Below are 26113 nucleotides of genomic sequence, written 5' to 3' on the forward strand. Positions count from 1 at the left end.
AGCAGTCTAACACATTCCTGCATTCTCTGAATTATCAAGGAAAAGACCCAGCTAAACAAATAATATCCATAAAAGAAGTTGAACATTATGAAAGGACACATACAGGGTACTATGTGAATGTGTAGCAGTAATACCTACACATGGCCTAAGAATCTGAGGTCTCCCTAAGAAAACGACTTATCATCTGAGTTTTGAAGGTTTAAAAGGAGACAACCAGATGAAATAAAGGCAGGATATGACTAAACAAAAGGAACGGTATATGAAAAATTTTTGCCCTCTTTGTAAAGAGTACAAAAGTGCTAAGTGTAATTGTAAAATTAATAGAAGGAAAGAGATGAGGCTGAAGAGGTAATCAGGAGTCAGCTCATAAAAGGTATTTTCCAGCCATGATCAGAATTTAATTGGCCCTACAGGCAGTGAGGAACCACTGACAAAAGGAGGTGACAAGATCTCATTTTGAATTCAGGAAGATCTCTCCAACCTGGCAAGAGTATGAAGAGTGGATTGCACCTAGGTTAGGACAGAAGGCACAGAGGCCAGTCAGGAGAGTCTGGAGTGCAGATAGGCTTGGACAGAGTCTGCCAAGGCTGGCACTTTCCAAGTAACTTCTCCACATGGAAAAGTCTCTCTCTGAGCTGAAGAGCAATGCTCTAAGTGGTTGGCCATTCGTTCCTTCAGCAAAAGCCAGAAGGCTGAGTAATTCCTCAACAGATGCCAAGCAGAAATGTCTCCATGTAGATGCTATCTTCTTCACCCTATAACGTACCCTGGGATTTTTGTGATGTTTTCTTTTCTGCTCTGTGCCTTCTCTTGCTTTGGAATGCAGCTAGACAGAGTCCAATCTTGAATATAAGAGAAGCCATGAAAGGCCAAGAGGATGTTTTCTGGTTTCTGTTCCCCTTCCCCTTCACGCAAATGCCAGTAGCACAGTAATTGGCTGTAAAAACAAACTGCTTTGCCACTTTTAACTCAGGAAGATCCAGGTTTTATCTGGTAACATTATTTAAAGAGCTTAGTTCTATAATGTCTACTCTAAAAAGAGAACGTCTGATTTCTAACCCCCAAGCGGTCCTCAGAATGCCTATGATGATATTCTGTTGGAATTTAGCAGCTATGGTAACATGTATATTTTCAGCAATTGTCTATGTGGGCATTAAATTTTGCAGAAATGTATGAAGTACTTTTTATTATCATTTTGTAGAACTAACTGCCTTTGTTTCTGGCAGATATTTTTATATCTCTTATTTATTAAGCTCAGGTTCTAGACTGTCAAACCTAATTTTTTATAAACTATAATTTTAATAATATTCTTTTAAAAAATTCTGGAAACTAAGAATTAATTATGATTCTTTACTATACTTTCTATTCACATGTGTTTTGTTGTTGTTTTTGTTTGTTGTTGTTTTGTTTGTTTTGAGATAGAGTCTCACTAAATTGCTGAGTCTGTCCTCCAAGTTGTGATCCTCCTGCCTCAGCCTCCCAAGTTGCTAGAATGACAGGCATATGCTGCCATACCAGGCCTAGCCACTTGAACTGTCATTCATTCACACATCTTTTTTTTTTTCATGAAGTATAAGGATTTTAGTATTGAATTCAACATACAAAAATCATTATCAATCCCTTAATTTTTCAGGTAGTATTTTAACCCACTTCATAAGGATGTACTCTTTAAAACTAGAGAACTTTTTCCTAGCCTCTGTTCTCCTCAGTTTGGAGTAGACCAGTGAGTATAGCCCAGAGATCATGGATTATAAAATTGTAGCCACTTGTTTCTGGATCTTGCCCACAAAAGACATGAAAACCAAATAAGAATTCAGAGCAATGTTCCTTTTTTTGTTGTTCTTTTTTTTAAAACCTTGACACTTATATCCTCCTTCTTTCACTTAAAAATAGAGTGCAATGTTTTATGTATATTATTTTTAATAACAATGTGATAGCATATTTATTGCTTTTACCAAATTCATCTAGTTCCTTATTGATAGATGTTTAACATGTTAATATTTTCCATTTATATGAATATTGTTGCATAAACCGTTTTCCATGTTTCAGGTTACATTTTTGGAATATATTCCTTGGATTAAAATTATTCAATCAGAGGGAATAAACATCTTAAAGTTTCTGATGCATATCAACAGCTTGCTTTATAAAGATATTTTCATTTGTCCATCTTCCAGCAATGAATGAATTTATCCTTTCCACTTTCCCAGTATTGATATTTTTATAATTTTAGAAATTCTTTAAATGGAAAATACTATTTGTAATATCAGTGTTGTGGCCTGAAGGTAGTTTTGTCATTTTCCTTCAAAAATCAAACATTTATATAAGTGTTTTACATTCAAGTAGGATATTTTCTTTTCTACCCTATTCAAGTGTCTCTTTCAGAATTATATTTGTCTTTATCAGACAGCTTAGCAGTATAATTGTTATTTCAGACCCTTGCGCTGCTGAACCAGTTTAAATCTAAACTCACTCAAGCAATTGCTGAAACTCCTGAAAATGACATTTCTGAGACAGAAGTAGAAGATGATGAAGGATGGTAAGGGCTTTGATTTCTTTGTACGAATTCTGAGTGATTGAGCTTAGACTGGGAGCATGTGGGGACATTTTCACCATATCATCTTTTTTAATTTCTCTCAGATTTTACTATCTTTATTACAGGGCCTTGACACCCTTTTTCTTCATTTCAGTTCAATGTTAAAGTGAATTAAATAAACACAACAAGCAATAAATAGGCAAGCATTTATTGAGTGCTTAGTGTGTTCTTAGTATTGTGCTAGCCAGGCACAAGAAATAGTTAACACCATTTCTTTTTTTTTTTTTTTTTTTTGGTGGTACTGGGGTTCCTGGAAGCCCTTCTACCTCCGGGCTACACTCCCACAGGCTACACTCCCAGACCTAGTTTTTAACTTTATGTGGAAACAGGGTCTCTTAAACCAGCGAGGCTGGCTCCGAACCAGCGCGATCCTCCTGTCTCTGCCTCCCAAGCGCGGGGATTACAAGCGTACGCCACCACGCCCAGCAACACCATTTCTGCTTCAAGTAAATTCTAACATTGTAGAAAAGATAAGACTCATGTTAAACAGCTAGGAAATAACCTTATAGATAATAAATCAATAAAAATTTGCACTTTCCCACAAACACATTAAAACAGTGATCTATTTGATAATCCTACTAACTTCCTCTTCAAGTTTATGATCTATAGAAACCTAGCAACATGTAGTTAATTTTATTTTTATCTTTGGATATTTTTCAGCTCTTAAAGACACTGATAAATTAATGGCATGTACATGTCCTGTGCTTGGAAATTTATCCTTTTTTTGGAGAGCGAGAGAGAGAGAGAGAGAGAGAGCAAGAGAGAAAGAATATGAATATGAATGAGAATGAGAATGAGAATGAATAAGAATCCTGTTTTCCCTTATCACACCCATGTCCTCAAGTTGACTGCACATGCAGTATATTAGGCCTCCCCACACCTAATGCCTCCACCTCCCACTTCACCCTGGCTCAGCATGTTGCAGCAAGTGAGCCAGTGTCCCCCCGCCCCACTCATAACTCACCCTCTGAAGCCTCTGAATCGTCACATGTGCCATTACTCCAACCCAGAATCCTGGCCTCAGAGCTCCCTGCCGAGCAGCATCTCCACTATTTCAAAACTGTTCAACACTCCCATTCTCCAGGAAACCAGTCAGCAAGATTTGTCCAGCACTCACAGATCTAGAGAGTGGAGGTAGGAGGGCTAAGATGCATGTTTAAGAAGACATGAAACTACTTACTCAGAAAACATTTAAATAAGATTCTACATTGTATATAACTTTAACTAAAAAGGCTGAGATGTTCATGAAGGTTCGAGTGAATGAAACCTACCTAACCTAAGGCCCTGAAAGCACTTGGGTACTTCTCAATTAATGTGTAATTGCCATATGATTTGGGTAATGATGTCCAATTTTTATAAAATCCTCTATCTCTTGTGACAGGCTTCTATTACTTAAAATTTTTTATACTTAAATTCAAAGTTGCTTCAAGGCAGAAGCTGGCTCCTCCCATAGTTACGTGCCAGACAAAGGCTCAGTGAATGTGGATTGACCCATAGAGATAAATGCACATTGCATAGAACCTTCTGTTTTTTTATATGACTGGACAGGTTTAGTTTTATTTTGGATTCTTTCAGTGTCTCAAAATATCTTTCAAATGTTTTAGGTTCAGCCACAACACACATACACACAAAAATGTCTTGCCAAGTCCTCTTCCCCGTATTTTTGAATCCATATGCATATTTGAAGGAAATATGACCCATGTGTTTCTGATTCATTTACACTTAACTCATCAAGATGGTGTTTTGTAAGAACAGTTTGATGCCCAATACATTTTTTAACCTTTTTATAAGCCATTTAAGCCCTTTTTTATTGAACAGGAAAGTCACCAACAAATTCAAACCCCAGAAGTTTCATTTGAGACTCATAACCCATAAGATTCAAATTTATTTTCAACTTGGCAAGGCCTTTTAACTTCCCAAATTTCTTCCTAGCCCTTTGGCTCAGGATTCTTTCATTTGAATTCTTCATTATCTTCAGGTATAAATCATGTGTTTTTAAAATTGTCCACCTTGTTTTTGATGGGATTTGATCATACAATCAGTGCTCCATCTAATATTCTCATCTAAAAGTTAAACAAATGGTAAAACTTCACCAGATGGAGGGAGGAAAAGCTACTGGTCAGTGATGTTGGCTAATTCTCCATTTGAAGCAAAAATAAATAGTAAAGGAGGGGAAATAAGTTAAAACAGCCTTTCGCATGTTTTCAGGGAATTCATTTTAACCTTCAGTTGCAGTCTCCTAATTTTCAATTACAATATCCTTGCACCTCTAGAATATTTTTTATATTTTTATCTAACATATAGTAAAAGTATTTTTGTGTTCAAGGCATGGTGAAAAATTATATAGAATACACAGGGCCCTTGTGTAATACCTTTTTATTGTACTATGGACCATTAAAGTTTTGTAACCTTATAAGCAACATCATTCCTGTTCATAAATAAACTAGTTTAGCTTTATCAAATCTCTGGTGATTTTAGATCCTCTTGTAAAATATATTCTACCCAGGAAAGGAATCCTGTATTCAAAATGACTTATAGCAAATATGAGTGCATGGCATGTGCATGTGTGTTATGCATAAATTACATGGCTCCCAGACTATTTTGTAGGTCGTGGTTGCCACTTTTCTAAGAGTAAAAGTCAGCCAGTATGCTGTACTACACTGTCAGAGTCTGTTATCTGAGGTAAAATGATTGCTTCTAAGACATTTTTATGTGTCCGCATGAGTGGCCACACATTGAGGGATCATTTTCATTTTCTGTCAAGATAGAAACCATTACCAATTTGTTATGTTTTCTTTTACTTGGCAAACTATTCTATTTGCATTTTTGGCTGAGCTGCTGTATTGGCATGGTATACAACAGACATTTGGGTACCATTCAGCAGCATTCTACTTTTTATGCAAAAAAAAAAGAAAAATGGAAGGGGAAGAGAAAGAAAAGAAATATGATTCTATTGTAAACAGCATGTATGGTGTTTGATAATTATTCCCAGATTTCACTGTCTAACAAGGCATTTAAAGAAGTGTTACTAGTCGATCTCAGCTGAAATGCATGGTAGAAATTTTTCCACTCAAAATTACTACAATTCTTGCCTTGTCCAGATATATACTGCCAATATGTGGTGTCAGTAATGACACCAGATTCTAGCTTAGAAGCCAGAGTAATCACTTTGCCACTGTGTTCCTTCGTCCTGCTTTACAGAGTCACACAGCTATACAACCCTTCTTTAAGCATGGATTTTATAAAACAGACTAGACACATGGCAGGAGGCAGCAGCCAAAGGCTTCATATGAACATGTAGATGAAGTCCATATGCCAGTTTGGGTTTGGTTAGATAAAGTTTGATTAATTCAGAAAAAAAAAGTTTTGAGAGAGCTGTAGCTAACAAGGCAGTAGAGGGACTTACATAAAAGAGAACCACCTGCTCCTTACACAAAAAAAATTAAATCACTCATTTTGAAATGAGTGATGTGTACATGTATACCTCTACCATCTCTTACCCCATTAAGATGTATGACTATAATGCACCAATAAAAATTTTAAAACAAACAAAAATGCCCAAATTTTGCCAAAAGTATTAAAATGAAAGGAGAGAAAACAAAAAAGATAAAAAGAATTGTTGCAAAAATTAAATCTGTGAGAGTAGACTAAAATTTTGTGAATATTATCTATTCATTAACATGTTCTATGGAAAATTTTTTTCCAGATTGTTAAGTCTAGGATTGTCTTAAAACTTCCTAACAAATACGCATGGTAAAATAATAAATACTATGATGATCTGCCTACCTTCTTTTTTTCCCTTCCATCTTTTTTCTCCATGTACACAATATTCAGTATTATAAGAATTTGAAAAACTCTAATAATTGTATGGTTGCCTCAAGTAAATATTTTAATAACCATTGTGTAAGTAAAAGATATTCATTATAGAATAATTAGACTATAAATCCTTTCAAAAGAAGTAAATAAAAATCACCAGTGATCGAAAACTCAGTAAGTACTGTTAATTTTTACATATCAACTTATACTAAATATATAAAACTATATATTTATATTGTTAATTTATACATATTAATGTCTATCCTTCCAAGAATGTCTATGCACATATTTTAAGCAAATATGGGATCAATAGTACTATTTTTATAACTTGTTTTTTTCCTCAGCCAGCAATATATACTGACTACTTCTTACCATATGTAATTTTATGATATTATTTTAATATTTTGCATTATGGGATATTCCATTATATAATGAACCACAAATTCACTTGACCATGTTATTTTGTATTTAGTCTCTTTCCAGCTTTTAGCATTATGAACAATGCCAATAAGAACATCCATGTCATTGCCCATTTTTTTCAGGATAAATTTCTAAAACTGGAATTGCTTAGTCAGCGAGTATGCAGGATAGGCTTCTGCTAAATATTTTCAAATAGCCCTCCCAAAATGTCATTTCAATTTATAATCTCAAGTAAATATCATTTAAGACTTGCCTTTAGGGCAGTTAGAATCTCAAGAATTAATTTAGGCTCTTTGCAGTGCTTGGTGAAAGAGAATAACATTTTAGAAGAAATGCTTTGCCTTTGTGAAATTTGTAAAAGTACACACAAAGTTTTGTTTGCTTCTGTTTTTAATAAAACTGTACAAGTTTCAACATAACCTCTCTTCTCAGGAGCCTCATCTTTAACTAGTCTTATTTTTGGTTCTGAAAAACTCTCCTAATATAATCAAATGACTCAGAACTTTGGTATCTGGACTTTTTTTTTCTTTCAGTGTTATTACTATACTTTGGCTTATGTTAAAATATCAGTCTTATCTATCAGTCAACCAGTTTGTTCCTGCTAGAGACTGGAGATTTGAGAACCAAGACATGGCTTCAAGAAGTTTGAAGTCTGCCTCTGAAGTTGCATAGTGTAGAAACAACAAATGCCAGTTATTAGAGTATCCAAAACAGTGATGTATTGATAATTTAGATGATAAAGAAAAGGATTATTTTGGCTTTTGGACCAGCTGAATCAGACCTAATTATAAGCTGTCACTAGTAACATAGCTTCACCTCACTGCTTTATGATTTATGCCTGTTTATGCTTTATGCCTGTTTATATCTCACACAAAAAATCCTTTACTATCTCCAAACCCATAAAGATAACAACTGTATTTTCTTCTAACAGTTTTAAAGAAAGATAATACAGTTTTCTTAATGTCTTAAGCCTTTTCATTAGGTTTATTACCAGACACTACATTTTTGGTAATATTGGGAGCTGTTTTTCTAATATGTTTTCTACTTGTTTTTTTTTTTCTTCTAAAATCTAGAAAGCTATTGAATTTATCTTTTTTAATTCCTTCTTTAATACTAACAGTCTTTCAGGTAATCTGGGCTAATCTTTATCTCTTCCTCCTGCTCCAGTAGGTTGAAGTCTGCCCTGCATTGTTGAGCCCATTCCTTCTCTCCCCAGGAAGCTTGCTTTAGCAGTTATTTGTCTTCTCTTTCTCTTGTATTTTCTCCCCTTCCTTGACTTCACTTTACCATCATTTAAACAAACTTAGACCTATTTCCTACCAAAAAGTTAAAACAACAATCTTCCTCTTACCTCTTTCCTCATCTTATGCACAAAACTATACACTTGTTGTTTTCCTCCACGGCCTCTACCAACTTGACACATCCCATTCACAGAACACTACTGCTTGATAGCATTCCCACCCTTCTTATTTAAAAGCGATGGGAGTCTTCTCAGACCAGGGGCACAGTTTAGTTTAGAGACTGCATTGACAGATTAACCCCCTCTTCCTCAGAATATTCTCTTCCTCTGGCTTCTGTAAGAGCAGCCTGTTCTGATTTTTTTTTTTTTTTTCATCTCTTCAGCCACATCCTTCTAGGACCCATCAGTGAATGATTTTCTCCTCCCAATCATTTCTCCTCTTCAATTCTGGGACCTCACACCTCTTCCTTTGGTGATCTCATCCACTTTACCTTCCCCAAGTGATTTCATCCACAGCTCCCTGACAGATCTTTACCTCCAGCACATATTTGTTTGTTAAACCAAACAGCCAAATATTTGGCTTTCTACTAAACATCCCTATGTGGATGTCTCCTACACATTTGGATATCTCCTAGACAGAACCTCCACATATTTGAACGTATCAACCCTAAACTTGCTCCTTCTGTATTTAAATATATACCATTTCATCCAGTTATTCAAACCATAGACCTAGTTACCATCTTTATTTCCTCTCTCACTTTGCCACAACTAATTTCATCACCTAATATTGTGATTATGCCTTACGTTTTTACACAAATGTATCCATTCCTTGCCGTCTATGCTTAGTTCAAACAGCCATTCTCTCTTGGTTGGATCACCATGACAGCTCCCCAGCTGAACTCCTTTTTGTAGTTAGGCTCCTCTTCAGTCCATTCATCACTGTGCAGCCATGACGACTTCTCTAATCCATTTAGCCTGGCTTACAAGGCTCTCCAAAATCAGGCCTCTATTTCCTCCTCTGCCCTTGTCTATCATATTGAAGTCACACGGAAGTCATTATATCCTCTGGGCCTTTGTCCATGCTACCTCCTCTGTGTGGATTGCCTGGCTACTCTTTCCTTCATCCTCTGCCTTGATTCACCTGCCCAACGCTTACTTTCTTCGGGTCTTAACTTTGATGAAAACTTCTCCAATATGCTTCCTGATCTGTGCATGGTCCATTAGTCACACATCGACCCTTCTCACCCATGAATATTTGCTCACCTATTTCCTTTGCCTAAAGTCCCCCTTTTTGCAGCCCTTGCTTATGAACTAGCAAAACCCATCTCCAGTATTTCTTAATAGTTTTCACTGAAGTTGTGTTTATATGAATGGTGTCTGCTTGAAACTTAGGAGACCTGAGACTCAAATTCTGTAAGTATAGTGGAGACCAGAAAAGGTTAGAGTACAAGAAGCAAAGGAGAGCTGCAATCATAAGACAATTAGGAGAAATATGAAAAGGAATTTGGATTTCCACTGGATGTGGAGGGATACAGAGATCCCCAGCTGAGAGAGGGTTCATAGGGTAATACTTGAAGCCTTAAATCAAATTAATAAGTTGTATTTGGCTCAGTTAATCTGAACAAAACAATACTGGTAGTTAATGGAGTCAAAAGGAAAGTACATTTTACTATAAAATCTTGTTACCAAGTAATCTCTGAAAAAGTTGATCTTTTATTCACTAGATATAAAATACTCCCTCATGTTCTTTTTGCCAAGACTAAGAACCCCTTAACATTAGAATTTCAACTAGGTAATCAATCAACTTCAAGACAGTTACTCATTTATCAGCACTGGGGAGTAATCTTTTCAGGAGTTAATGTAATTGTGCTTTATGTAGCCGTTCTTGGTGCTCTAGTTTCTGTTTGTTTAGGTGCCTCCTTACTTGGAGGCGTTCTTCCATTTCTAGCCTATAGTTAAACTGTACTGTTTCTTACATTCAGATGATGAACCTTTTGTACTCATTAAATTGCTGCTATCTAACAGCCCCTTGTTTATCAATTAAGTCCTCTAAATACTCTTTTTTCTTGAAGTGTACTTTAAGACATGTGGCGCTTATAGCAAAAAAAAAAAACTAAATTCTTAGGCTTAGTATGAATATTATCTAATAAGACTAAAACCTTTCAGTGGCATTAATGGTGCAGCACAGTGTTTTTGGCTTCAGTTTATTCAAATAGGACAGATTAATTCGGTCTGTGTATTTAAAAAGCTACCCTTATTTCATTTGATTGTTTTCTTATTATTTTTTTCACAACTCCATCTGGAAATTATTATAACTGTTCTATAAATGAAGAACTGAGTTTAAAGAAATAAGGTTATTTGCCCAAAATCACGTGGTAATAAATGGTATAAATGGTGGAGCTATTTGTCACACTTAAGATCTCATGCTACTTCCAGAACACCAGCTTCTACTCAGTGATTCCATTAGGAAGAAGCAATCATGAGGACAAGGATGAAAAGTTGAACTTTCAGAGGCCTTTGGTTCTAAATAATAATATCTATGCTCTGAAGCAGGTTACAACATATATCACCTGTTCTCACCTCTACAATGCCTTGCACATTCTTTTAAAGAAATGAACCGTCATAGAGGCTTTCTTTAAAATAATTATTCTTTTATTCCACTAAGAGTTCTGAGATCAAAACCACTGTCAAGTCAGGCATGGTGGCACATGCCTATAATCCCAGTAGTTGGGAGGCTGAGACAAGAGGATTATAAGTCCAAGACCAGCCTCAGAAACTTAGTGAGGAGGGCCTCTGCAATTTAGTGAGACAAAATAAAAAATAAAATAAGGCTAGGGTATAGTTGAGAGGTAGAATCCCTGGATTCAATCCCTAGTACCACACACACAAAATAAAACTTCTGTCATCCATGTATATATTGAATTTTCAAATAATTGTATGCAGGCTAATCAGACCATATGAGTTCAAATCCCTGTTCTGACAATGACTGCTAAATGACCTGAATAAGCAGCCTAACTTCTAAACCTGCATTCCTCACCTGTGAAATGGAGATAATGATACTTCCCTCAGAGTTATTATTCAAATTGAATGAGATAACTCAAGTAGGTACTCAACACAGTACCTGACTGTTACAAAAAGCCCTGGAAACTTGGGGGAAAGCATGATACCTGGCTAGTATTGGTAAGACTTGACATTCTATTCAAGCAATACAAACTAAGCATTCTAAGTTAAATTTGCTCTAAATTATATTGGCAAAATGTTGGTTATACAATTCTCTCAATCTAATAACCTCAAAGGAAAATAATATATAAAGAAAAGGCAAATGTTAATTTGCTTCCCTTGCATTATCAGTGAGCCAGAAGGAGTGTAGACATGTTCATTAAATTTGCATTAATATCAGTGGCTCTATTTTATAATGTGCTGATAAAAGGGGAAAAAGTAGCCTTGCTTTTTTTAAAAAAAAAAAATGTTCTTTAGCTGAATCCAGATTATAAAATGCTGACCTTGGCATAGTTTAGCTAATGCAAATTTAGCATTCATAGAGAAAGAGGAGGAGAGCAGATTACCTTTTCTATGTTCAGAATATACAGTCATAGATTGTGGACTCTCTCCAGAATTCTTTTTTTTTTTTTTTTTTTTTTTTCAGCTGACAGGAACCTCTTGAACAGAAAAAAAAAAAATGCTGAGACAGGAGGATCATGGTTCACAGACAGCCTCAGCTACTTAGTAAAGCCCTTTGCAACTCAGTGAGATACTGTTTCAAAATAAAGAATAAAAAATAAGGCTAGAGGTATAGCTCAGAAGTAAAATGCCCCTGCCTTCCATCTCCAGTACTGCCCCCCCCCAAAAAAAAACCCAGCTATGCATGCATAAGTCACTTGCTCCTAATGGCAAGAAAGTTTAAGGAGCATAGGTCCTTGGACTTGACATAATGGAGCAAAAAGTGATTTCACCATGGTTATAGGTAGCAATAAAGCCAGTGCAAAAGAAAAGTTACTGTGGTGTACAGGCACCCAAGAAATCACTAGCAAACTTTCTAATTTTTTTATTATATCTGAGAAAAAGGGAGGATACTTAACAGCAGACTAGAAAAGAAAAAAAAAATAGACTCTGGGCATGGTGGTGCATGCTTGTAATCCCCGTGCTTGGGAGGTGGAGACAGGAAGATTGTGCAGGTTCAAAGCCAGCCTCGCTGGCATACGAGACCCTCTTTCCAAATAAAAATATAAAATATAGGTATCTGGGAGTGTACCCCGGAGGTAGAAGGGTTTTCAGAAACCCCAGTACCACCAAAAAAGAGAAAGAAAAAAGAAAAAAAATAGTAAGATTCCAGGTGAAATTTAGTTTAAAAAGATGCATAATTTCTACATAGTTGTTTGTACTTCTTGACAGGTAATTTAAAGTAATATGTCAGTTCCTTTTATAGTTTTTAAATGAAATTAATTCTAATTGTCACACTAATTTTTCAAGTAACAATTTGTGTTTATATATACATTTCAGCATTAAAACATTTAAAAAGGAAAAGAAAGAAAAATCACTAATAATTTTATATCCCACAGATAATTATCATTAATATTTTTATTTATACTACCAGACATGTATATAAAAATGCTTTCCCCAGGAATGGATTCATACTCTTTTTGTTCCTGTCTCTCTTTTCAGTATATTTTCAACATTTTTCACATCATTAAATATTCTTTTACAACACCTCATTTGACAGCTATATAATATTCTATCATGAGGATATAGCATAATTTAATCAGTGCCCTCTTTTAGAAAAATTAATCTTACTTTTAATTATAGTCTTTCTTCCTGAATAAAATAATAGTTAAATGTTTATAAATGCATTGTTATTTTATTTGGCTAATAATAAATTAAACTACTGAATCAGGTAAACTTGTAGAAAAAAATTTTTCAGTTAAGATATAATTCATAAACAAGAAACATACAGTTGTTATGTGTTCACTTTGATGAAGTAAATTATATACAGTTGTCAAAATGTGTAAATCCACCAAAACAAGGCATAGAACATCACTCTAGAAAGTTTTCCCAAACCCCTGTCTAACTAGTACCTCCCAGCCGCTTCCTGATTTCTATCAGTTCCTGTACGCCTTTGGTAACACAACACTTTCACTAAATGACACTCTAGAAAGTTGAGTCGTGTACACCTATACCAGCAATGCAGGAAGCTCCTGACTTCTCCTTACCCCCTGGGTATTAGCTAAGTATGTGTGTATTGTATCATAAGATTACAGATAACAGATTTATTCGTCTTTGTCTACTTCTGCCTTGTATTCATTTGTATTCCTTGTTCATGGAAAAGTTGAACTTTTTCCAATATGTTAACTGGTTGCTTATATTTCATTATTGTGATGGTGGTTTTTAGGTGTCTATTGTATTTATATATTTCTTGTTTTGCTTACAAAAGCTCTTAAATGGAAAGGATATTAACAATATTAATTTTTGTTATTTAAAATAGCTTCACCAGTTTGTCATTGCCCTATGGAGATTTGGGTTTAAAAAAAAAAAACAGAATTTTAAATAATTGCATTGCCAAATCTGTCAGTCTTTTTCTGCATGACTTCTGCCTGCTACTATTCTTAAGGTCTTAAAAATCCCAAGAGTGTATAAATATATCTTTCTCTAGTACTTTATATTTGTGGTGCTGGAGGATTGAACATAGGGCACTCTACCACTGAGCTACATTTCTATCCTTCTTATTTTTTATTTTGAAAAAGTATCTCACTAAATTGTGGTTGCTAACCTTCAATCTATAATCCTTTTCTGTCAGCCTTTCAAGTACTGCAATTACATGCTTAACCATGCCCAGAATATTTTTATTTTTATCTTTATTTTCTATCAAAAGCCTACCTGGAATTGATTTAATGTATTAGGTCAATGTTATACCTTTTTCCTATATTGCTCATCACAACTGAATAATTCTGTTTCCTCCACTAATATTGAATATGTCTTTTGTAAATTGTGATTATATATAGATTTGGGGACAATTTCAATATTTACTTTTTTTTTCTTTTTGTAAGCCAATACCCCCACTACTTAATTATTGTAGCAGTGTAGAAAGTTGGACATTTATTGTTCTACATTTATATTTTTAGTTTCAAAGCTTGAGTGAGTGGATAATATGCTACATTCTTATTTTCTTTTAGTTATCCACACCTGGAAAAAGTGTAGACAATAGGCCATGGATTCAATAAAAAGGCTTCATTATTCAGCAGGTGGCTGCTACCTGAATTGCAGCCCCAGTGCCAAGAAGGAAATAATTAGTCTTTAGACAAACACTTCAAAGTAATGGAAAAGATCACATATGGAAAATAAGTAGCAGGAGGAATAAAAAAGAATGAAATCTAGCATGTTTGATTGCTATTTTCTGGTATAGGTATATAAATGTTTTTATGAGAAATTTGGTCAGAAGTTTTTCCATCTTCCTTGTACACTAAAAATGCAAAAAATTAAAGTTTCAAAATAGGTACCATTTTAATTCCTTCTATTTTACTTGATGTGATTCCTTAGTACACATCTAGGATGGTCCAAATACCAGCTACAAAATCATCTCAACTACCTGCCATTTTGAATTAGTAATATCCCTTCTCCTCTCTGGTATCAATGCAGATAATCAGGTTAAATGTAACAATGATGATTTGTTGTTTGTGTGGAGATAATTTACTTGGCCACAATATAAAACTATTGTGCTTGAGTGTTCTTTCATTAAAAACAAAAGTTAAAGAAGCTAATCTCTTGAGCACTTAAAAAGCACCAATCTCTTTTAAACCAGTAAATTAGATGCTGCTACAGTGTCCATATTACATGGAAGGAGCCTGAGGCACAGAAACTGGACAAGCTGGCCGTGGTGGCGCACGCTTCTAATCCCCACACTTGGGAGGCTGAGACAGGAGGATCGCACAGGTCCGAAGCCAGCCTCAGCTACTTAGTGAGACGCTGTTTCCAATAAAATATAAAATAGGGGGTATAGCCTGGAGGTAGAAAGCCCCTGGGTTCCACCCCCAGTACCACCAAAAAAAAAAAAAAAAAAAGAAACTGTGGACAAGATCTCACAGCTAGGAGGTAGTAGAGCTCAGAAACAACCAGTCCTGCGTGGCTCAGTAGCTTCATTCTATTAATCCCTTTTTTTTTTAAATGGATGCACTATAGTCTCACATCATAATGTGGATCATGTTGACAAGGGCATATGTTCACACAGTACTTGGTGCCCTCCCCCTCCTCCCCTTTTCCCTCCCTCCCAATACTGAGTGTCCAGGTTAACAAGGTTATATTCACATGTATACACATAGTCGAATGTAGCTTTTCCATTAAAAAACCTCAGCCTTCTTCCTCCCCTACCGTTCCTTCCTGACTTCTCTGAGGTTTCCCCTCCATTATCTAGAGTCCCTTTGGTATCCCTAATACTCCCTAGCCTGAGCATATTAGAGAAAACTTATGTCTCTTCTTTTTCTGTGCTTGGCTAATCTCACTCCAGGTCTTTCCATCTTCTTATGAATGGCATGATTTTGTTCTTCTTTATTGCTGAGTAGAATTCCACTGTGTGTATTTCCCATAATTTTGTAATCCATTCATCTGTTGATGTAGACCTAGGTTGGTTCCATATTTTGGCTATTGCTCCTATGATTTTTGTATTGTTTACATGGAATATCACATTTTCTGCTTTTTTTTAAAAAAGCATTACTAGCATATTTGGTGAAACTTAATGCTTCAGTATTTCATGGCATTCTTCACAGAATGTCATCAGAGGTTCCCCCCACACAACAATTTCTCTAACCAAGCTAGCCTGCATAGTTTTCATATTTTCTAATACAGCAGTACTGTTGTTGTTTTAAGCTGCAGTGATAAGCCCAACAACTTCAGGACTTTGAAAACTTAGTTGAAAACTGTCTAGCACCTTTTAAATCTTTATAGATATGAAATTTCATATCTCTAATATAATATTCTCTGTATTATTTGAAGAAGTAAAATTTGGACTTATTTAAAAGTTTGTTTAACTTGAACAAGGAGTTCTTGCCACATTTACCCATAATTATTCATAGGAATATAAATAGTAGAGTAGTTATGAGCATGGGATTCAGAGTCCAACCTGAATTGGAATTCCAGCTTGGAAACTCACTAACTGTGTGAGCTTGAGAAAATTATATAACCTTCCCAGCCCTGTTCCTCAAAGTGTAAACTGAGGACAATAATAGCACCTTTTTTGGTAGATCAGTTTGTGGATTAAATGAAATACTATTTTTAAAGGCTTTAGCACAGTGTCTGGAACAATCAGTACCAAATAAATGTTTTGTCATTGTTATTTTTAAAAGCTAACTACTATCAGCTGGGTGTGGTGATGCAAGCCTATAATCCCAGTTCTTAGGAGACTGAGACCAAAGGAGCCAAGTTCAAGGCCAGGCTCTGTAACTTAGTGAGAACTTGTTTCAAAATAAAAAAATAAAATAGGGCAATGGATACAGTTCAGAGGTATAATACTCTTGGTTTCAATCCCTCATACCACTAAACAAAAAGTTAACCACTTTCAGTAGATCTATGAAGATGATGATTGGAATATATACCATTTCTTTAGTAGTTTACTGTGTTTTATGACCTTTTCTTTGTTAACTCATAATTACAGTGATCGGTATTAGTTTAGTTTCTATTGTGCTCTTAATATTCTAAAATAAGACATATTAAGACATATGTAAAGTGTAGGTTTCTTTAGTGAATACTAATCCCTCATTATTGGAATGTTAGTTTTGTTTTTTTTTCTTTCTTGAGGTTAATACTAGGAAGACGCATGGGGGCTGAGAGGAGCACATATGAAGGAGCAACCACTGTAAATACAACTTAAATATAAAGCAAAAGAGTATTATCATTTTGGAGAGCATAGAATTCTAAGCTCAGTATAATGTAAATGTTTTTATTTCATTCCCCTCTCTTAGCCAGGTTCTAAAGTAGTGATAAAACGAAGCAAGAAGGAATATGATTATAGAGCAGGTCCCCTGGTTAGTGTTCATTTTATACAGGACTATAAATAATGCTGCAGAAGACCAATGTGCCTCTTTATAAATAGGTCCTTGTCAGAGTTGCTGACCCTGGAACAGTGATTATTTTAATTCTGTGTTCTCAGGGCCAATCCCCGAAGTTGCCTTCTTTCTGCTCTTTTCTTGTGGGTGAAGAAAGCTCCTCTGTATTTTCTGTGCTTTTATACCGTTTGCCCTGAAATAAGTTCCTGTCATGTTTGAGAAGTTTGCTTTGTTCACGGAACTGATTTGAGAGAGACAGGCAGCTCGCCATGTGCCCCAGCTGCTTACTAGGTTCTGATTGGGAACTCCATCTTCCTGATGTTGTGCTCGTATTCCACTGGCCACAGCTTAGGTGTTATTGGCTGAGTCGTTGGTTAAACCCCGGGGCAGGTGTAAGAACACATATTACAGATTTCTTCTGGAAAGCCTCTTAAATCCTTCCACCTGTGTCCTGTTGAGTGTCCAGCATGTTAGATAGGCAAGAGAGCCAAGAAACTGCATTCCCCTGTTGCTAGAGAGGTTTGGAAAATTACATCTTTCACATTTAGTCCAACAGTACTGAATATTTGCTCTATAATATGAGGATTTTTTTCTTAACTAAGGGAAACAAAAGACATTTTTTAGAGTTGGCTTTTCAAAAACCCCAAACTGAGGGGGCAATATTAACATTCCTTTAAAATTCAGAACAAAGGAGATTTTTTTCCATGTTAGTGGTGAACTGTAAAAGAAAGTCCACTGGTTTTCATCTTTGTTTTCTCGTTTCAAAAGTTTGTGTCTATTTCCTTCTTACTTGCTTTTCCAAATACTGTGTTTCCCTATCTTTATTTTTGTTTGCTCAGGTAGTTTAAATCTTTTATTCCTATTTTCTCCTGTCAATTTTTAAATCCCTCTTCTGAAAATTTTTTGGCTTATTTACTTTTTATCATCTCTGCATTTTTCTGTTTACTTTAAGTGACTTTTTCTGTTGCATACTTTAAGTCTTCCTTCATCTTTACTTGGCTTCTTGATTTCCTTTTCTCTCTTGGCCTCTTCTGTTTCTTACTCATCTCTGCCCTGTGCCTCCCTGCTTTGCTAGACATGAACAGTGCCAGCGACATCATTTTTCCAGGACTTTTTTTTAACATGTGTTGATCTCTAGACTTATTTGTGTTTTGACTATCTCTGTCTCTTTATATGCGTTACTGTGATCATTGCTATCTATTTCTTATTGAAAAAATATTTACACTTCTTTTTTTTTTTAATTGGGCCTTTTTATTTTGAAACAGGGCTCTTAGTTGCTGAGGCTGGCCTTAAACCTTCAGTCCTCATGTCTCAGCCTCCCAATACTAGAATTACAGGCATGACCACCACACTCAGAAAGCAACTTTTAAATAAAAAGAATAAGGAAGGGCTAAGGCTGCAGCTCAGTGGTGGAGCAATTTACTAGCATGAATGAAACCCTAAGTTAGATTCCCAACACAAGAGAAAGAGAGAGGGAGAGAGACAGAGAGAAGGAGGTGCATAATCCTCACCCCTTACGTATGGCTATGTATAAAAAGTACAATGTACGGAGAATGGGGTGGGGGGAGTAATTGTACAGTGGAGTAACCTAAAAAGTACTCGCTTAGCAAGGCATTGAGGTGACATCAGCAGTCCTAAACCATGTTGATACTGCATACCCTGCATAGGATATAATTAAAATGCTACTTTATAGCTGTGGTCTTTCCCCCAATAGCCCATAAGTCAAGTCTTATCCTAACAGAAATGTCAAACTGCAATGGTATGGCATCCGAATGAATAGCTGACCAGTACTCCAAGATGATCAGAAACAAGGACATTCTGAGAAATGTCCAAGCCAAGGATAGCCTGGGAAGAATGGCAGCTAAACATAATGAGATATTCTGAATGAGCAAAAGCTAAATGTGTTCCTGTGCTAGGGTTGCTAAAAGATGCTGCAAATGAGTGGCTTTGACAACAGATGCTTAAGTTCTCACGGAGCTGCAGGCCAGAAGCCCTAAAAGAAGAAATTGACACGGCTGGGCTTGGTGAGCTTTGCTGATGGCCACCTCTTATTGTGTCCTCAAATGACCTTTTCTCTGTGCACCTGTGCTCCTGATAGCTCTGAATCTTATAAGGACATGAGTTAGATTACTCATCCACCCTTTCTGTTTTTAATTTTGAGATAGTCTTGCTGAGTTGCCCAAGCTGGTCTCCAATGTGTGATCCTCCTACCTCAGTCTCCCAAATAGCTGGGATTACAGATATGCCTAACTGCGTTCTTGTTGCCTTGTTTAACCTTAATTACCTTCTTAAAGGCTCTGTCTCCAAATATAGTTACCCTGGAAGTTGGGGCTTCCACATAAGAATTCTCCAAGGATATGATTCAGTCCATCACACTAAGGAAATCTAAATAAACGCTGTGCTTTACTTAATAATATCATATCCATATTGGCCATTAGTGTAACAAATATACCATACAAGTAAGATAATAACTTGTGAAACTGATTTTGGTGTAAACAGGAACCTCCTATACTGTCTGCTCAGTTTTTTTTATAAATCTAAACTTGTTCTTAAATAGTCAATTAAAAACAAATTTTGAGAGACTGAGACAGGAGGATCACAGTTCACAGACAGCCTCAACTACTTAATGAGACCCTTTACAACTCAGTGAGACCCTGTTTCAAAATAAAAATTAAAAATGGGGGGTCTAGCTCAAAGGCAGAATGCGGGTTCCATCCCCAGTACTGCAATAAATAATTAATTAATTAATTAATTTTGAGAAATGTATTCAAAAACAAAAAGAAGCTATCTTTCCTAACCACATGCCAAAATATACTATAAAACTCTAATAATTAAGGCAGTGAGTTACTCTGCAGGGTAGATTATTCAAGAAATGAAGTTTGGACAATGAGGCAGTAATTTAAGGAAAATAGAAGTAGAACTTTGTCTACCCCGTATACTAAAAGAAACTTTTAAATTAATTAGCAATTAACAAATGTAAAACAGAAATCTGATAGTGATGGGTAAAAATATTGGTGGATATTTACCTGGTCTTGATGTAGGAGGAAAGACTTCCTCAGTATGACCTTAAAAACAGAAGACCAGAGAAAAGACACTGTTCACTATAACTGTAGAAAAGATTGCAACAGAGTGTGGAAGGAAAAGAAGGTTGGAGGAAAGAAGAAAAGAGTTAGGTAGGTGAACTTCGACTAAAATAAAACTAATGGACTAATGACAAAGTAGGAAAGATATTTCCAAGATATATGATGAAAGGGAATTTAGATTTTTAATATATGAAACAGTCTCACAAATCCATAAGGAAAATATTAATATGGCCTTTTAATGGGCAGAGAACACAAACATAAATCTAACTAAAGAAGACTTACAAAGCCAAAAACATGAAAAAAATAATAAAAACAAAATCAATTTCACTGGTAAAGTGAAATAAAGCACCCTACTCAGGAAAGTGTGAATTGTTACATCCTTTCTCGAGGGCATGTGTATCATGTAAATGAAGAGCCTAAAAATATATGAATCTTTGTACTAAAAATTATAGTGACAGGAATTTATCCTAAGCATTAGTAAAGATTCTCTATTGCAAACGACAGAAACATCTTTAAAAATGGGGAAATTATTAGTACAGGAAACTTAAGAAATGGGGTTCGGGTATGGATGAATCAGAGTTCAACCAAAGTCAGGAAGCCTTCTCATTGCCTTCTCCAGGGGTGACAAAGATAGCTACCAATGCTCGGGCTCACATTTCGATTATGATTAACCCAGTAGTTGTGGGGGGGGGGGGAGTCCCAAGCCAGTTCTATTTGTGCTTCCTGAGTTCAAATGTCCATGCTCTGATTCAGTCACTAGCTATTCTGGGCAGCCCTTCCCAGGATAAAGAAAGGGGATGTCATCCCACCCCAACTGCTTGGACTAAGAACAGAGAAGAATCATATCTGAAAGGAAATAAAGGAGTAGGTACCAAAAGAAAGAATGCAGGGCAAGCTAAAAGAAATTTTTTTTTCAATTAAGAAAATCCAAATATTGAGTCACATAAATATTCTTCACAGAATTGGTTATAGAAATGGAGATGAGAATAATCCTATGAATCTTACATCAGCAGATTAGCCATAGGACCAAATGCTAGACAGTGAATAAAATGATATAAAAGTATAGTTCTTCCTCAAAAGGAATTATGGTATAGTTGGATAGAAATAGTAAATAATAAAATGTATACATCTAAATATATATATAATATAATATATATAATGTTTATATCTATATATAAAACAAACAGAACATGGTGATGTGTACCTGTAATCCCAGTACTTGGGAGGCTGAGACAAGAGGAACACAGGTTTAAGGCCAGCCTATAGAATTTAATGAGGCTCTCACAACTTAGCGATACCCTGTTTCAAAATAAAAAAATAAATAAAATAGGGCTGGAGGTATATCTCAAAGATAGAATGGCCCTGGATTTAATCTCCAGACCCCCCAAAAATATACATATATATGTGTATATATTTATGTATATATCAAATATTAAAAATGAAAATACAACATAAATAACATTTTGTTATTTATCAATATAAATTATTTATGTGTATATTATTTATGGATAATAGCATAAATAAAATTCATGCCTCTAAATATATATGCATATTTAATAAATGCGTACATGGCTACATAGAAAAAAATTAAGGGAGTGATACATCTATGTATCTACAGTAGTTATTGATGAGCCATGGAGTTTTAGGCAATTTTGTGTGTGTGATTTTGTTTTTTCTTTTTGCTTCTCAGGATTATCCTACCTTGCAAAAATAAAAATATAAAAACAATGTTTAGTATGGTATGAAATTGCAAAAATAAAATAACATTTCTATAATTCTTTAATTCTGTAAATAGTTTATGCCCTTTGAATAGTTTATAGTCTAGTCTAAGCAGAACAAATTTAGAAATATGAATACAAGCCTCCAAGGTTAATTGAGGAGAAATTAGTTATGTATTTATGATGATATACATAAAAGCAGTTTTTTTGTGCCTGTGGCACTAGAATGCCTGGAGGCATTCTACTTCTGAGCTATACCCCCAGCCCTATTTTATTTTTATTTTGAAACAGGGTCTCACTAGGTTAGTGAGAGTCTCACCACTTGCTGAGACTATCACTGAACATGCGATCCTCCTGTCTCGGGCTTCTAAATACTGGGATTACTCAGTCATGCATCCCCACACCTGGCTATAAAAGCACTTTAAAATAAATCTTATAAAAGTACTAAAATTATTAAAATGATAAGCATTTAAGTAAGCACTGTCTATATTGCAACACATATATACTCTGTTATGAACTGAAGTATCTCTCCCAGAATTCATGTTGAAAATAAGTTGAAGCAACAATAAATATTTGGACCTTTTGAAGGCATGACATTTGGTCCTCACGCTAACCACACAAAGTAAGTAGAGTAAACCTTACCATCCCCTCCTCACGGGGGAGGAAACGGAGCCCCAAGAAGCAGTGTGACTTTCCTGTGGTCACAGTAACTAAATTCTACTCAAACTCAGGGCTTCTGACTTTAGTCCACAAAGGTTTCCATAAAAAGTACTACAGAAATTCAAAGGTCGGAGCAGATCTTGAGGCCTAGGGCTGTAGGATTTTTAGGAGGAAATGGTAATTCATCTGGGCTTGAAAGGACCAGGGACATCCACCAGTGGGCAAAAGGTGGTAGAGTATTCTGGAGAGGTGATGTGGACCAAAGTATGTTGCAGCCCATCTCTGGTACAGAACAGTGTGGTCTTTTCAAAGACTTAAACGTGGGCAGCTCTTGAAGCTTGTTTTGTCTTGCTGAAATTTTTATTTTAAAACAAAACCGGCTGTTTTTGCTTTTCAAGTACAAGTCTCCTTTCAAGCCACACTCCCCCAAGAAAAACTTAAACCAGACCATCTAAGTTTGTGATCTGTAGCTTCTTAGACTGACAAGCTTAAGTAATAATCAGAAACTATTTAGTTGGTTTCTTAAGAATTTTAACTTAAGAGAGAAATGAGGAACTGTCAACTCAGTGCACAGACAAATTATGTGTATGTCGTTCACAGAGCGGCAAGGTCTTTCAGCCCACAAAGCGGAAGGCTGCCTGGGGACAGTATGTGCTTTTCCCTCACCTCAAAGCCAGGCCTCCCCAAGGCAAATGTTCATCTTAAAGTAGTCTAACTGGCCCATTTGAGAAAGATAAGTGCTAGACTGCACAGCACAAGTTTAGGTTGGTGGAATATACTTTGTTTCAGCTTTTTGAGTTCTAGCCTTTTCTCTAGGATTATGGAGTTTGAAAGGTGAGTTATACCAGGAGTGGTGGTGCACACCTATAATCCTAGTACTTGGGAGGCCGAGACAGGAGGATCGAAGGTTTGAGGCCAGTCTGAGCAATTTAACAAGGCCCTCAGTGACTTATCAAGACCCTGTTTCAAAATATAAAATAAATAGGGCTGTGCTGTAGTTCAGAGGTAGAATGCCCCTGAGTTCAATCCCAGTACCAAAGAAAATTACATATATATATATATATATATATATATATATATATATATATATATGTATGTATAAATATAAATTTTTCTCATATATATAGTTATTTTTATATTTTTACTTGCCTAGGATTGATAAACATATTTGCTCTCTAATGTGGAATTGTATTTTAATACTATCAAGAAGAGATGTGAAGACCCAGAATTTTAGTCAAACATTTTGGAGGTGACTGGCTTCCCAGAAACATTCACTTATTTACAGTATTTATTGAGAGCATTCTTCTTGCCAAACATCGCTGGACGATGCGGATGCAAAGCCAATGAAGCAGAGCCACTGTTCTTTAGAGCACCTGGGGCCTAGTGAAGGTCACAGCAGTTCGCTGGAGTGTGAGGAAAACTATGCTAGAGCCAAGTACAGGATCCGCTGGGAGCCCAGAAGAAAGTTTTTAGGCTTTGAAGAAAAAGCAGGTCAGACCAGGAGAGGAATCGGGGTGCCACCTTTAGGGGAGGGAGAGGAGAAGCCTGTGATGTAGAGAGGTGGCTGGTCACAACACCAGGAGCAAGGGGGCAGAAGAATGCAAGGCTTTTTAGGGAACCTGCAAATAAATTGAGATATCTGGAACATAAGATGTACATGGAGAAGGTGATATAGGAGTTTGGTAAGGCTGCAAAGGCTAGATTATAAAAGGCACATAAAATTTTGGGTTTCTTTATTTGCACTCTGGAGAACCACCAAAAAACTTAAACTGGAAGGCCGACTGTGGTGGTTCACATGCTTGTAATCCCAGCATTCAGGAGGCAGATAATGGAGGATCGCAGTTCACGGACAACCTCAGCTACTTAGTGAGGCCCTTTGCAATTCGGTGAGACCCTGTTTCAAAAAATAAAGAATAAAAAATAGGGCTGGAAGTGTAGCTCGGAGGTACAGTGCCCCTGGGTTCTATCCCCAGTACTGCAAAAAAAAAAAAAGAATTTAAAGTGGAAGGGTTTTATGTTTTGATTTGCTGCAGTTTTTAAAATATAACAAGCCGGGCATGGTGGCGCACACTTGTAATCCCCAGGCTTGGGAGACGGAGACAGGAGGATCACGCAGGTTCAAAGCCAGCCTTGCTGGCTTAAGAACCCCAAATTAAAAAAATATATATATTATATATATATATAGATATATATATATATATATATATATTAGGTCTGGGAGTGTAGCCCAGAGGTAGAAGGGTTTCCAGGAACCCCAGTACCACCAAAATACACACACACACACACACACACACACACACACACACACACACAAAGACCTGGGTATTATCATCCACCACAAGGCAATGCTTAGTGATGTGATGCTTGGGAGGAGATTGCCAGACACCCACCCTTAGAGAAGCCATGGCCCTTGGTTCTGCCCATGGTGGACCTGCAGCTGAATGGAATCTTAAGTAGCATCCTCATTTCATTTGAGGAAGAGCAAGGAAAAATCGTGACTGAGATTCCAGAAAGTAGTGAATTTTGTAGCAGAAAATAGTGCTGTTTTAAAAAGTAATCTTTTCTCCCAAGATGTGCTCACATTGCTGACGATGTTTGGGGAACTTCTGTTTTAGAAATGCTGGCTAGCCTGGGAGTCTCACAAGTAATTGTGTTCTGAATTTTTAAAGTTTTCTACTCCAGAATAAGCAACCCAGTCTGATCTTCCTTACTAGCACTCAATTAACTTTTGATTTATTCCCAAAGTTAAATCATCCTCATGCAATGAAAGTTTGTTACCTCTGGTCAAGGAGGGACCAGTTATAAGCTTCTCCACCTTCAGACCTAGAGATTGCCTAGGAGATGGGGCACTGGGCTGGTGGGTGTAGCTCAGTGGTAAACCTCGCATATGCAGCACACTGGGTTTGATTCCCCAGCACCACAAGAGAGACAGACAGAGATAGAGACACATATAAAAGAAAGGGAGTGATGGAATTACCTCTTCTCTGCCTACCTGACCATCTAGTTAGTGTGGATTTCTTCTCACACTCTGTAGGCAGTTCCAAAATGTGCGTTTGCCATGTTGTGGTTTCTGCCTGTTCTCCTTAATAGACAGTTCACGACAGAAGAATGGGGCTTGGGCCTTATTTGACTTTGTGTCACCAGTGTCTAGTATTGGCCTCACACACACAAAGCTCTTGGATGGGGACAGAAGCCTGGCATGGATGGCTAGTAATACTACCAAAGGGATTTTAACATGCAACCTGCATTTGAGGCAAGGGCTCTAGAACTACACTTCAATAAACATTGCTTAAAAAAAAAAAAATTCTGGCCGGGGGTGGGGGCACACGCTTATAATCCCAGCATTCGGGAGGCTGAGACCGGAGGATCACGGTTCACGGACAGCCTCAGCTACTTAGTGAGGTCCTCTGCAACTTAGTGAGACCCGGTTTCAAAATAAAGAATAAAGCCGGGCATGGTTGCACATGCTTGTAATCCGTGTGCTTGGGAGGCGGAGACAGGAGGATTGCGCAGGTTCGAAGCCAGCCTTGCTGGCTTAAGAGACCCTGTTTCCA

At 36.4% G+C, this 26113-nt stretch overlaps 1 protein-coding gene across 2 annotated transcripts in view; it reads left to right on the top strand.

Annotated features, from left to right (window-relative positions):
• The window catches only part of CWC27 (CWC27 spliceosome associated cyclophilin), a gene marked incomplete at both ends in the record, with an annotated part of 231662 nt that overhangs the window by 200410 nt on the left and 5139 nt on the right, over positions 1 to 26113 (top strand). For both annotated transcript variants that reach the window (XM_080705514.1, XM_080705515.1), the window contains one exon: positions 2433 to 2536. In XM_080705514.1, coding sequence (XP_080561640.1) covers positions 2433 to 2536 — 104 coding nt within the window. The remainder of the gene's footprint in view (positions 1 to 2432; positions 2537 to 26113) is intronic.

The sequence above is a fragment of the Muscardinus avellanarius genome (genome assembly GCF_963383645.1).
Source record: "Muscardinus avellanarius genome assembly, chromosome: 1".
NCBI classification, from domain to species: Eukaryota; Metazoa; Chordata; class Mammalia; order Rodentia; family Gliridae; genus Muscardinus; species Muscardinus avellanarius.